The sequence below is a fragment of the Toxorhynchites rutilus genome, chromosome 3 (genome assembly GCF_029784135.1).
Source record: "Toxorhynchites rutilus septentrionalis strain SRP chromosome 3, ASM2978413v1, whole genome shotgun sequence".
Classification (NCBI taxonomy): Eukaryota; Metazoa; Arthropoda; class Insecta; order Diptera; family Culicidae; genus Toxorhynchites; species Toxorhynchites rutilus.
The window spans coordinates 161,965,812-161,981,107 of NC_073746.1; the positions used below are offsets into that span (position 1 = coordinate 161,965,812).

Below are 15,296 nucleotides of genomic sequence, written 5' to 3' on the forward strand. Positions count from 1 at the left end.
TCGGGCACGGAAGCTCTACGAGAAGATGCTGACAAAATATGGCTGCTGGGTGATGGACGACGAAACGTATATAAAAGCCGATTTTAAGCAAATTCCGGGGTTGGAGTTTTTCACCGGAAAGAGCAAGTTCGATGTGGATGACAAATTTAAGAAGAAGAAAATGTCGAAGTTCGCCTCCAAATATCTCGTTTGGCAGGCCATCTGCTCTTGCGGACTGAGGAGTGAGCCTTTCGTGACAAAGGGCACAGTAAATGACGAGATCTACAAATCTGAGTGCCTCTAGAAGCGCCTTTTGCCGTTCTTGCAGCAGCACGACAAAGCTCCGCTATTTTGGCCGGATTTGGCATCATGCCACTATTCTAAAAGTGTCCTGGAGTGGTATGAGGCCAATTCTGTCCATTTTATTCCAAAGGACATGAACCCGCCAAACTGTCCGGAGCTGCGCCCGGTGGAGCAGTACTGGGCAATAATGCAGCGGGGACTTCGGAAGAGCAAGAAGACAGTCAAAGACGAGAAGGACATGTTAAGAAAATGAAAAAAAAACTGAGAAACTGGTACCGGATGACACTGTAAAGACTTTGATGGAGGGCATCAAGCGAAAATGCGTTCAATTTCACACTCAACGCTCCATCGATTAACTTTTCTTTTGATTTTTGAAGTAAATATATGTATAAAACTACCCTAAAATTTTGGTTTGATTCTAAACATTATAAGAAAATTGGCATGACATTTTCGGTGTCGCAATGATTTCGTGTTCGCCCTTTAAGTAATTCATGGCTATACAAAAATCGTGTTACTTTTAGTACAGCTCTTGTAGAAATAGTAGTCCACTCTATCGCATTCCATTAAGCATTTACATAGCTATAGCCGATTTTGCTTCAGCACTACGAAAGGATTTCTCTAGAGATAGGCAATAGGCAAAAATCGAAGATGAACCGAAACACGTGTAAGAAAAGCGGTTGTCAAAAATTAACTGAACATTCAAAATAGCTATGGGGGAGAGGGAGGCAAGTTGGCGAGGGAGGCAAGATGACGAATCGGTAATTTGACTCGTTGTACTGAAGGTAGCGCCACCTACTTTTTACTGAAGATGCATCACAACAAGGCCAATCTTTGTACTCGGTAACTCTGTCGAAAATGTTATCACAAAAAAGTGAAAAATAAAAATGAGAAAAATCGTGATTTTGTTATTTTTTCCCGTTTTTTTTTTTTTTTCAAATTTCATTATCCACTTTATGAGAAAAGTTAAAATTTCAAAATAATTTTATGCATGATAAAAGTACTCTATTGTACATAATCTGTTTGTTTCCAGCGAGTTTCAATCATGAATTTTATTCAGCTAAATTTTTTTTTCTTGAAAAAGTCGCTTGGGGGTAAGTTGGCGAACTGCAACATTATGTTAATTTTCGGTTTTTATTGCAGATGGTTAGAACTTATAAGCGAAAAAGAGACCAATATTGGTCGGACACCAGTTTGGAGAATGTTATGAAAGCTCTAGAAAAAGGTTTGTCTGTTCTGGGTGCTTCAAAACAGTTCGGTGTGCCAGAACCAACTTTGAGACGCTATCGACGAAAATATCCAGACATGGAGGTTAGATTTTCAATTCAGCATTTGCGCTTCCATGTTCTTTATGCAAGAAATATTAAATCTGTATCAATTTCAGGATACGTCGTCCAATAAAGGCCGCTTTAAAGCCACATTCAGGTCCAGCTTTGAAGAATTGCCTATTCGTTTGTGGTTAAAAATGGCATAGAGCACCATTTCAAGGAACATGCGCTCATAAGCTATCTTTGAGAAAGCCAGAAAATACCTCAGCTGCTCGATTAATGGCGTTCAATAGAGAAAATTGTGACTTATTTTTTCGAACTTTGGGAGATATACGAGCTCAGTATCGTTGTCCTGCGTGTGACATTTACAGTGTTGATGAAAATAGCATTTCCACTGTTTCCACTGTTGATTTTTAGGTGACCAAACCATATTCGCCAACATGCCTCAAGGCATTCGCCATCTTGCCTCCACGTGGAGGCATGATGGCGAATTCGACGCTTTTTGCGCAAAGCTTTTGGGTGGACAAGTTTTTTTTAGTTTTTTTTGCCCATACAATAGATAATATGATAGAAAACACTTCAGGCTATATGAATCAGCATCTACATTAAAAAAAAGAATAATTCCAAGATGGCTCGCCAAAGCTTAACGTCGCCAACTTGCCTCCCTCTCACCTACTTATCAGCATATGTGAGAGACATGAGTACCAACATAATGCCACAAAAAATCTAGAATCAGACATACGTAATCCGCGTGAGTTCGAAGGTCGCGATACTTTTTGAACAGACCTCGTATATACATAAAACTGAAGTGATATCTGCCAGTCTTTCAGTCTTCCTGTCTGATTCTCATGGACCTGGAAACTACTGAACCGATCGGAGTGAAAATTTGTACTTTCATTTCCACGTCAACTTCGACTGAAACGAACTTTGAATCTTTTGAAAGGCTCGATTACCAAACCTATTTTATAGAACTACGTTTACCATTACGTTCCCATTGATTGATAAATTGAACAAAACAAACTGAAACACTCAGATTAATTCGGGAACAAGAACACTTTATTCTACTCTTGAGTGATATACAGTCTATCGCAAAATTGAGTATACACATGCCACTTAACGATACTCTCCATTTATTTGATACAAAATATTTTGAATACATTCTTTTGATATATATTAATGACACACACATTTAACCAACTATGCGCGCAAGAAAAATTGGCGATTAGTTTTTCGCTAATTATTTATTCCAACAAATTGAAAACAATCTCTATTCTAAGCACACCTTAAATTTCTCCTAACAAATTAATCTTTTTAGTAAGATCTTTGCGAATTAGCATACTTTTTTTCGTCAATGTGTGATATCAACACCAAACCACTGTTTGGCAGTGGTTTGAGAAGCGGTATTTTTTTATGGCAGAGCACTTTTTATAGCAAACATATTTGACGGAGCACTTACGTTTTTATATCAATAGAACAAATCCTATTTAATTGACGTCATCCAAATGGTAACAGCTCTATTTCGGTTGTGTGTCGTAGTTGCACGACATCTGACTCGAAACATACAAGATAAATCACTAAATGCGCAGTGAAATTAATTTGAAGAATGTTTTTTTTCAAGGTGGATTTTCAAGCGGAGCATTTGCTATAACTTCGCGGAGCACCATTTGAAAACCTCTGCCTTAGGGGTGACCACTATGCCCCCATTTCCCCTAAATGCTTGCTACAGAATAATCTGTATTTCTACAGATTTTACAGACTTTTTAAATCCAAGAATCTGTACAGATTACAGATTTTTTGGGTTTCATAATTTAGAGTAATGCGGGGCAAATGCGCACCTGACTGTTGTCGTCCAATAACTCTTGAAATAAAAGCAAATAAAATTCGGTTTGCTTACCAAATTGTAACTATATATATTACCTTCGAAACGTAGTACAAGCATTTCTCGAGTTGTGTTTGTAATTGGACAAATACCTATTTTAATACGAAAAGACAAATGCGCACCTTTGCCCCATAGTGGAAGCACTTATTGAATTGAGCTTCTGAGATAACTTATACCAAAAATAAATGGTTTATCATCAGAAGCGGGAGTAGCATCATTACTGAAGAGTGTAGGTACCATCCAGTAGGCAGGAGGGGGGTATTTAATGGTTTTTATGGGTGGAGAAGAGTGGGTGTTATGGTCGAACATACTACGTGGACATTTTTGAGAGGGAGGAGACTGACAATATAAGATATCCGAATATGTCCGACATTTGAAACAGAATTCGTTTTTTTAACAAACTAGCTGACCCGGCGAACTTCGTCCCACCCAAAATTGACATATTGATATAAATCATGTCGAACACTCAAGTTCCCACAGAAATTATTTTTATGTACGTAATCTATACTCGTGGTATACATATAATTTTTTTTTGTGCTCCCGTGGCCGAGTGGTTAGCGTCACACATTATCATGCCGGGGGTTCGGGTTCGATTCCCGTTCTGGCCGGGAGATTTTTCGTCAAAGAAATTTCTTCCGACTTGCACTGTGGTCACGCGTATTCTAGAACTTGCCACTCTAGAATACATTCAGGGCGTGTTATTTGGCATAGAAATCTCAACTGAGTACTACTAACTAAAATGACGCAAGTAATACCTACGTTGAGACGGCAAAAGTTCCACTGGGAACGTTGGTGCCATCCAAGAAGAAGAAGATAATTTCTTTTTTGACATATAAACCAATCCTTTTTTATTTATTTAGACCAAGTTTATAAATACATAGTTACCTTCACTTGATTTATTTGAAACTCATTGTCGAAAAAAACAATATTTCTTTGAAGTTTATTGTGAAAACATAAACATAAACATAAACGAAACATAACCGTTATTGAATTGAACGCATGAAGAAAATAAAAACATTCTTCATTTGAAATTAATTTAGAATTATTTTTAAGCAAATGTTTATTTTTATTAATCATCTTGGATTTCGGTTCTGAGGATTCCGACGCTTTGCCTTGGAGCGCTTTTGCTTCGTTGCGCTGTTGTGGGGTTCGAAGAGACAGCCGATGGTTCCTCATGAAGCTAGAATCAAAATCTTTTCTAGCCAGTTTTGCAACTTGGTTGAATTCGTGCTGGAGGTTGTTGATTTCCGTAAAATCAAACGCCAGATGCCGTAAATCTTTGAGAGTACCATAGAAAGATTTGTCCAGTGCTCTGCAGTGTTCCGCCAGATCCTCAGACTGCTCACTTGTAACCTATCTGAACTGCCCTAGGTGCTCGCTGACAAATCCCAGCAGAAATAGATATGTCAATAAAGAAGATTCAAATCGTAAATCACTTTCTAATATGAGCCTCTTCTTCAGAGCTGATTCAGAAATACCGAGGTCTGCCGCAATCCGACGCTTCGAGACACCCTCCCGAAGCCTCTGTCGGGCCATTTGAGCATTTCTGGAGTGCATTTCTTCAAATCAGCTTTATTCTTGTGGGTCCCGTTAAAAAATTTGTTGAAAACATTTTATAAATTTTTTTCAGAGCGAAACACTAGTGCGAACTTTTACCCCACAGCCACTACGCACCTTTGCTCCACAAGCAATTTTTGAACTAATCGAATTTTTAAAAAAAAAGCTCTTGAACTTTTTCACAAAAACGAATATGCACTATCATCTACTATAAAAGGAAGGTTTCCTTGACAGTGTAGTTTCGAACTTTCCCGTTATGGTAGGTAAGTAAATCGTCATCTCCAAAACTGAAAAAATTAGATCAAAACATCGCAAAACTCTTTTTACCTCATAACTTTTTGCCACTTTCATGAAATGTATCGTGTTTATATGTGTGAGCTGCTGGTGTAATAATGTATCAAACGAATACACTGTTGTAGAATTTTTATGCTCGTTTGCTTCAAAATGGCCAATGCGCACTTTTGCCTCGTGCGCACCTTTGACTCGCACTACTCTACAGATTTGTCAAAATAACGATCCAATACTAGTTATGGATTAAGGTAAATGATATTTACGTGACGGATTCGAGAGAGTTTTTCTCCGATCGATTTGGATAATTCCTGACAATCTATTGCAATATAATTATAAAATTTTCAATTGATGATAATTTACAAAGCATTGGAAATAGAAAATCTAATATCCCATATTTGTATAGACCGCAAGGCGTTTCCCTAACGCAGACTAGAAAATCGATCTAATCCGTGTTAGGAAAACGCATTGCGGTTTACAAAACTATACTTATTTTACGCACAGACCAAAGCGAACAAATTAGATTAACTCATTTAAGGAAGCTCAAACCAATAAACATGGACTTCGATCGCAACAAGATGGCAAGATGGAGAATCGTTTTGGCAGGAAAACAATGTTCTATGTTTTGTTGTGGGTGTGGGTTTTCAAAAACTTTAGGAACCTGGTGGAATAATTGATACTAAACCTGAGATTTGTGATATATGTCTCATGGGACCCTGGAAAAACACATCACACATTGGTGGGGCGTTCGCTAACCAAGTGATCGATCGTGAGTTCAAAACTCAGGGCCCCTCAATTGACCATCTTTGTGTTGTTATAGAATAACTACGTTCTCGCAATAATCATCAGTGATGGAGATCGATACGCGGTCGGAGTCCTTGCCTCTCTCCATCTATATAAGCTCTGCTTCAAAAAGAAACATCGAGCTAACGATGACTCAACAATGATCATAACAACTGTCTCCGTTGTCTGGTCTAACTGAACAGTGAAACAGAAGGTATTCTCTTACGCCTAAATGGGTACTGTGTAATTTACAATATGATAGATGCGATAAACATACAACATAAAAAACATGTAACATGTGTACATGTTTACATGATAGAATCCCGCTGTGTAACAGCTAAAATGCTAAAATGAGCCTAAATAAATAAACAAATTGGATAAAAAACGTTAAATCACATACAGCAACTGATCTTCCAAGTCCCATGTGGCTTGATCGTCAATCTAGTATTCTTCCGGTTAGTAATTATTCACGTAGATGGACTATTCGCCGCTTAAAGAACGATCAGGATATCACAAAATGCAACACAAAATCATTTTTTCTTTATGACATTGATTCATCAAATACTGCAAAAAACGTTTGAAGCTTCGAAGATATACCCCACATGATTCACTCTCCAAACCAGGGTATTTCCGTTTTAAATTATTAAACGATTAAAACGGGAAACAAAATCATTTTTCTTCATGAAAATGCTTCATCACACACAGTAGAATACCCGTAACCCGTAGGAAGTACTGAGCTTAGAAGTTCCTGCGTTTAGCACTATATTAGCGATATTAGCGATACAGCAAATACGCCACCCTTATGTTTGCCTATAAGGGTGGCGTATTTGCTGTATCGCGCTTTGATTCGTACAAAGGTGTGACAAAAATTTCTCGGAACGCGTCAATACTTTCACCGACCCACCACAAAAGCCACAAAGGAACCAAAAATTGACCGAAAGATTTGAAATCGTGTAACTAGAAATGGTGCATAATTTGTATTCACCTTCTTTTAATCAGTCTTCAGAATGCAACGCGGTGCAGATGTGTAACAAATTTTTTTACTCAGTTGAGCTCTCACTTTTTGTACGCACATGCGCTCTGGCGAATAAGCACGCTCTGAAACATAAATCGAAAGTTTTGTTGTCAGCACCGTTTTTGCGCCGAGTTTTACGCCGTATTTTGCGCCGTATTCTATACCTGTTTTATACTGCGCTTGAATCTGGTTTGCTTTCTCTGTTGAGGTTTTTTCTTCACACAAGCGCATACGGTGTTGTTTTTATGCTTCGTTTAGTTCGAGCGAAGACAAAGCAGGCGCTAGAATTTGATGTGTGTGTGTGTATAAAATAGGGCGCGCATCACACAAGTGAGAAGCGATGTTGAGTATCTAAATTCTGCGCTGTGTTCATTCGTCGCTCTCGTGTTTAATAATTTAACACACTCCGTACCAAGAGAGAATTTGTGTTTGTTATGAACTCGCGTTGATGAAAATTAAACTCGAGTGAAGCGCAACGTATGTTTTCTGAAGACTGGTTTTAATCATTATTTCGAATGGAACATGTTTTTTTTTTCAAATCGGTGTTCGGTACAATTGGCATGTATTTGATGTTGTGGTACATTATGTATTATGTGATAATCAATTAAATATGATACAAAATGGAAATATAGATTGGAACAACAATTGGAACAAAAAAAAGTTTAACTATATTGTATATGTGTTAACTCTTGTGATATTTAGTTTTTAGTGTTTTGGTATCGTTCATTGTGTTGTCAGACTGTAAAATTTAAAAAGAGCCACAAACTGCACATTTTTTTCCAAACTATGATTGCTCTTTTCAAAATCAATTATTGCAGTATTGTTTCATTATTTTGATATATATATATATATATATATATATATATATATATATATATATAGAAAAACATTTTTGAAACAATGTATGACCGACGACGGATTCAATATACATTTAGAATTGATTGATTTGCCGTCGATTGTACAATTTTCGTGTTCATTTAGTTATACAACATGTGCCGGTTTTTTCAGTAGTTATAAGTCGTGACTATATTCTGTAGCAATCATACCTTTACTTCGTCGCCTGTTTGCGGACTATGTGCTAATCTTTGAAGCCAACGTTAGGAAAAAGAAACTTTAATTTAATTTAATGCTTTTTTGTACAATATTTGACATAATTTCTAGATCACAACGTGCTCTACAGCTTGAAGGTGGTCTGTGAGAATGGATGAGAAAATGTGCAGTTATGCCGCAATTTTTGTTTGTTATCATTTTGAAATGGACGGGTTGAAAACAGATGGGATAATTTTGAGCAAAACACGCAGATCAGTTGATCAGTCAGTCAACCAAAAAAGCTAGATATGAAAGTCGACTTACTTGCAGCTGCAGACTCTCGTTATCTCGATTTCCCGGTCGTTTATACTCTTCTAGCAAGCCAATTTCCTGTTGAATCAATTGAACCGATCGAAACAGTAATTTAGAAGATGAGTAGGAATTTTTGTTTTTGTATTGCTGGTTGAGTCGCATGATGAAAAAAGTATGGTTCCTGCTTGGAAAATCAATTCATTCCAAAAAATGGATAACTTATCGTGACGAAATGACGAAACACAAAACACAGCGAAAAAATAAGTACCATCAATCCGTTCTAATTGGTCCATGATGTGTAAAACTTGTACCAGTCTTTATGAGCGTATTGTAAATTGTCATGTTTCCTTTGATTCTCCGGATTTTCGGATATGTAAGCTAATCGTTCATATTTATTTTGTGTCCCTAATAACATTTATCTCAGCACCAAATGATACAGGATTCAACGGGGTCGACAATACATCAGAAGAACGAAATTAGCACACTTTCACCCAAAAAAAAATCCTACGCGTTTCGGCTCAGTTTTTCCGCATTTTTCCATTAATATATTTGCTTAACATTACGTATATACCCTTCCAGTATCACATCAAGGACATCGCAGGGCACGGCTAAGGAACGGCGTCTCTTTACTTTCCGAAAAGCCATTCCGGTATGTTATAAATTTCGTCGTGAAAACGAAATCAGATAACGCCGCAAAAATATGGAGCTTTCGATTGCAATTACGGGGGACAGTTTCACTCGCAGTGTTTGTGTGAGGTTTGCCGTTTTCTGGTTAGGTACTCATAAACATATCCTGGAGCGGGTTATGGGGCACACGGTACTGCTGTCTCTGGGGAAGATTGCTATCGCGGATAGAAAATGTTTTTGTCACTTTACTGATATTTTAAACAAAACCTATTCCCGCATCGATTTATTTTATACATTGCCTCCGTAGCTACAGGCAAAGTGCTTCGACAAAATTCGAAGCCGTAAATTACGAGAAAAATCACGCCATGCTCTTCTGGATGGAAATCATGCTTCTAAAAAGCAAAACCCCCATGACATCGTAAATGTTTCAAAACTGTATTTACCTCTCCGTCTTCCACGAGGAGTAATGGAAACATCACAATACAATTTTCATGCCACTAATATTCAAGTTATTATGTACGTACTGTTCCAGAAGAACAAAGCATGACAATTTTCGTTGATTGTGAGATCATGTTACGTGTGTGGCATTTCCATGATGCTAATTAGTGGATATATCGTAAATTACCTTTCACTTTCAACTTGGTGAAATATGTAACGACATGAACATGGCCCGCTTTAGAAATGAGAAGGAAAAAGAAAATAATAAAAACGGTTTCTTACAATGGTCTATTTGGCTGTCCTTGGCTCTAATGACCGCTCACGGTGAATTTTGGTGTTCAGAACAGAAGGGGAAACGGTTTGTAGGATAATTTATTACTTCTGATGATTAACTGAAACCGTAAAAAGTAATTTTCAAGATTTCTTGTTCGATTAATCAGTAATTATAACCTCCTCAAGTACTCGGGACATGAAATTTGGAAACGTATTTCCGTAGGGGCTAAGCGAACGAATATAAGGGTATCTGTTTTTTGGTCAAAATGCATTAACGATAGTAGCGTTCCATCTGCTCTCGAAGATGGTCCCACGGCAAACTGGGTACGCGATACTTCACGAATGAAAACCACGCTAATTTATTTTCTGAGTACATGCTACTAATTAGGATCCAAACAATTATTTTTAGCTCTTGCATCCAACACTTGCGAGCGCTCGTCAGCTGATTCTACTGGAACTCGAACGTTGACCTAATTATAGTTCCGCTTTTCCACAATCGAGTGTCCGTGTTCTGTGGAGCGATTTAGAAGTGCCTGGTGCCGACACTCGCTCGAGCTCAAAAAATGTTTATTTCCGTGGAGGTTAACAATTCCAATTCATCATTGTCATCTCACAACATAAATTCACAGAAATGAGTTTAATTTCAAATGAAAACATGTGTTACAAATTATGAAAAATATGAATATTCCCTAATGTCAACAGTCATTCGTTGTTGAGTGGGATGATTGATTATCATTAATAACGAATAGTCGAATGAATCAGTCATTTCTCACGTTGCTATTGCTCGAAATAACCTTCTTATACCATATGAACTGTTGTTCTGAGACGAAGAAAATAAATTGACAACTTTCGGTTGTTTGAATAATTTTCCATCAGGATGCCATATATTAGGCTGTCAAAAAAGTCCTGCGGTATTTCCGCGAGGTGTCGTTGTGAGCGCGTAGTTCTAGTTGTATTCATTGTATCGAGTCATACGTTGTAAGCGCGTAGTTCTAGTTGTATTCATTGTATCGAGTCATACTAGCTTGTTGGAAAGGCGCGCTATAATATAGTCCTTGACAGTGTTTTGTTTGGTTAAGTCGTTCGTGAGTTATAGTGTCGCAAATATGGAGCAAAATAAAGAGAAAATCCGACATATTTTACAGTACTACTATGACAAAGGCAAAAATGCATCTCAAGCTGCCAATAAAATTTGTGCAGTTTATGGACCCGATACAGTTTCCATTTCCACCGCACAACGATGGTTTCAACGTTTTCGTTCTGGTGTAGAGGTCGTCGAAGATGCGCCACGCTCCGGAAGGCCTGTCGTCGAAAATTGCGACAAAATCGCTGAATTAGCCGAGAAAGACCGGCATAGTAGCAGCCGTAGCATCGGCCAAGAGCTGGGGATAAGTCATCAAACCGTTATTAACCATTTGAAGAAGCTTGGATTCACAAAGAAGCTCGATGTATGGGGGCCACACACATTGACGCAAAAAAACATATTTGACCGTATCGACGCATGTGAATCGCTGCTGAATCGCAACAAAATCGACCCGTTTCTGAAGCGGATGGTGACTGGCGATGAAAAGTGGGTCACTTACGACAACGTGAAGCGCAAACGGTCGCGGTCGAAGCCCGCTGAAGCGGCTCAGACGGTGGCCAAGCCCTCATTAACAGCCAGGAAGGTTCTGCTGTGTGTTTGGTGGGATTGTCAAGGAATAATCTATTATGAGCTGCTTCCCTATGGCCAAACGCTCAATTCGGACCTGTACTGCCAACAACTGGACCGCTTGAAGGTAGCACTCATGAAGAAGAGGTCATCTTTGATAAACAGAGGCCGCATTGTCTTCCATCAGGACAACGCCAGGCCACACACTTCTTTGGTGACGCGCCAGAAGCTCCGGGAGCTCGGATGGGAGGTTCTTTTGCATCCGCCGTATAGTCCGGACCTTGCACCAAGTGACTACCACCTGTTTTTGTCCATGGCGAACGAGCTAGGTAGTCAGAAGTTAGCCACAAAAGAAGCCTGTGAAAATTGGTTATCCGAGTTTTTTGACAATAAGGAAGCGAGCTTCTATAACAGGGGTATTATGAAGTTGGCATCTCGTTGTGAACAAGTCATCGAACAAAACGGCGCATTTTTGACTTAAAACAGATGATTGTAACTAATTTTATGAACAAATGAAAATTCAAAAAAAATACCGCAGGACTTTTTTGACAGCCTAATAAAATATTTCAAAAGCTATAAGAGATGGAAAGTTGACGTCTTTGACAAAAGTCCATACTTTAATATTATATTCTCCTTATTCAATATAGAGCAATTCCACGCCAAATCGATCAAAAACAGCAAAATTAAATTCAATATTGAAACCTTTTATATATCAAAACACCTCGGCCAACCTTCTTTGAAAAACTATTACACTGGCGGGAAGATTGGATTCTATTCGCATAGGTCTAGTCTAGTCACATAGGAATGTTGAACGAAGACTTAAAACATGTAAAATTTGCAAAATAATAATTCAAAAAAGAAAAAACAGCATTTCTGATATCGAGAAATGCTCAGCTTTCCATAAAAAAATACAAAAGTAATTATAAAAAACTAACTCAATCAATAATTACAAAAACAAAAACCAAATTTTTCGTAAAAGTAATATTTTTCCAAACAACTAACTCATAAGCTTCAATTTGATATGTCGATCATGTGAATCGATCTAGTAGTTCAAATGTTATGAATTTTTGTAGTGGAAAAAGGGGGGAAATTGTTTTTTGGAACCATCGATTAACTTAGAAAAATCATATTTCAAAAACGAAAAAAATCTTTGATATCGAGATATGTTATGTAAACAATCATCAGCTTTCAAGAAAAAATATCAAAAATATATCCTTGGTCCTGAAACCATGTAAACTATAAAAAACTACTACAATCAATAATAACGAAATCAAAATCCATTTTTTTCGTAAGTCTAATATTTTTTCAAAAAAGACTTTCTAATTGGCCTTAAGTTTATGTGTCGATCATCTGAATCGGTCCAGTAGATCAAAGATATGAATTTTTGTGTTGTAAAAAAGAGGAAACCATCAGTTAACTTTGAAAAATCATAACTCAAAAACGAAAACAAAAACGCCTCTCTGGTTTCAATTTCAATATCAATTTATTTTTATAAAGGCTACAGTGTAAGGAAAATTCCTTTTAAATTACTGCAACGCGCGAGTATCTAACGTATTCTGTTCTGAATGCAAACTAACAATTTATCTCACAATAAAATGTACTACTCAGTCGTGCTAATTCCTCCCGTTGAACCACTCAATGCTGTCTTTGCGGAAACCGTTAAGTGAAACATTATTTTTAATATCGCTAGGAAGCCGATTCCAAAATGCTATTCCCCTTACAAAAAAGTATTACAATAATGGGACGTGCTGTGAATCATAACATAATTCCATACACGATCACTTCTAAAAGGTACAAGTTTTTCGTGTAAATGTGTTGGTGTCGTAGAATTAATTAATTTCGACATATGTTATGTGAAAAATCCACAGCTTTCCAGAAAAAATATAAAAAATATAGCGCATTTGGTCCCTTGATTATGAAAACAATAAAAAACGAAAACATTCAATATTAACTAGAGCAGAATTTAAATTTTCTGCTTCTTCCAATACTAAAAGAGTAATTTTTCAAAAAAGACCAGGTAATTGACTTTAATTTCATATGTCGATCATCTGAATCGGTCTAGTAATTTAAAAGTTATGAATTTTTGTAAAAAGTCATTTTTGGAAAAAAATTGAGGAAAAAGTTGATGTTTCGGACAGCCCTAAACTGGAAATGGTCACCCTAATGAAAAAATAAAAAATTAAAAAAATAATTACATGGAAAATTAATATTTTTCTGAAAAGCATTTTCGTTCCCATTTTTAAGTATTGTAAAGAAACTTATTTTCAGCACATCAAAGCAATATTTATAGATTCACTTCTAGCCGATACTTGATGAGTTGAATAAGTAATCAAATACTTGTAATTACTATTCAAACAAGTGAGAAATAACTATTTAACAAAAAAGCACCACGAATGACCAGAACCGAATCCCATCATTCGACATATCGAACGTCTTGGTTTGTCAAAACTAGCTCATTGGAGACCACTTCAAGTGTTTTTGACCTCATTAGGATAACCCGAATGGTCTCCGGATGTGGAATAAAGTTTTTGATTTCTTCGAGGCCCCTATGCTCAACAACAAAAGAGCTCAGAGGAAATGAGTATGTGTATGCAGGGTTGCCAATAATATTTTTCAAAAAACTGGAAGAAAACTGGATCCTGTAGAACCGTTTTATTTTTAAAAATATCGGCTCTAAAATGATTTTTTTACTCATTCTAATAATTGAGCAATAGGATTTCCTTCGAAGCTTCGTGTAGTATTTATATGTAGTTCATAAAATGGCGAAATAAACAATTAATCAATCATATCATTCGAGCAGATCTATATATTGAAATGCAGAAATAATTTTTTATCAGGTCCTACAATATTATTCCAATACTAAAAAGAGCACTTCCAATACCAAAGCTACACTGATAAAGTGTTACTTCGGTATTGAAATTATGAAATACTGGTATTTAACACTCCTATACTCGCGCATTGGTCTGTCAGACCGAGAAATCAATAACTCGTTCATTTCTTAGGAAATATTAACACTACGACTTTGCGATTCTCTCTAGCTTCGTTATTCGTCGTTCGTCATCGTTTAGCGTATCGCATGTGTTGGTACAAAGGGGACGTGTGTCACTTTTTTAACACTTTCGGTCTGACACACCGACGCGAGTATAGGAGCAACTTTTTTGGACAAGTGCCTTTTTTCATATTCTATAATATTGTTGAATGAAATAAATAAAATAATGTTAGTGGCGTGGAATATTTATTGAATATAATGCATAAGATCATTACAGGACTATTCTTATTTGATTTCAGTCCCTTTTGTAACTGGATTGAACGTATCCATATTTTAACTATTCGTCGATATATTCGTCGTTAGATTCATACGTTCAAATACAAAATATAAATGTTCGACTTTCGTATAGTTATTCGCTAAATATAATGGTCATACATATTCACACTTGTGAAAAAACTTCACTTCTGGAAGAATTGTAAACAGTAAACTATAAACTGATCGGTAGCTTATGATAATTTTTAACCGTTACAGTTCCGGGGATATTTTTCAATAATGGACAATATCGACAAGAAAACAAGAAAAAGAAAAGCATGTTCCTAGAAATTCTTTTATATTATCTCTTTGCGCCTCATCTAAAAAAAGGCATTGATTCTTAGTTTACCAAGAAAACAGAAACAAAGAATATTAGAAATATGCAAACTTTATATTCCAGAACCTTTATCATCTGGTAATTATCTAGAAGGTCGTTATACATTCTTCTCTTCGATAAAAGACCCGAAAACACGCAACAACTGCATAAAATGTGAAAAAATATGTTTGTTTCGAGCATTCAGTTATGCTATGTTCTGATTTTTACTCCAATGATACCACAATCGATTGATACGTTTTTATGTTATTTTATAGCTCTT

At 36.7% G+C, this 15,296-nt stretch overlaps 1 protein-coding gene across 4 annotated transcripts in view; it reads right to left on the reverse strand.

Moving 5' to 3' along the window:
* LOC129780443 (sodium/potassium/calcium exchanger Nckx30C) overlaps positions 1-15,296 on the reverse strand; it is a 247,784-nt gene that overhangs the window by 83,132 nt on the left and 149,356 nt on the right. For 2 of the 4 annotated variants that reach the window (XM_055788726.1, XM_055788725.1), the window contains exon 3: positions 8,423-8,488. The exons of the other annotated variants lie outside the window; for them this stretch is intronic. In XM_055788726.1, the coding sequence (XP_055644701.1) occupies positions 8,423-8,488 (66 nt within the window). The remainder of the gene's footprint in view (positions 1-8,422; positions 8,489-15,296) is intronic. 4 annotated transcript variants of the gene reach the window in all.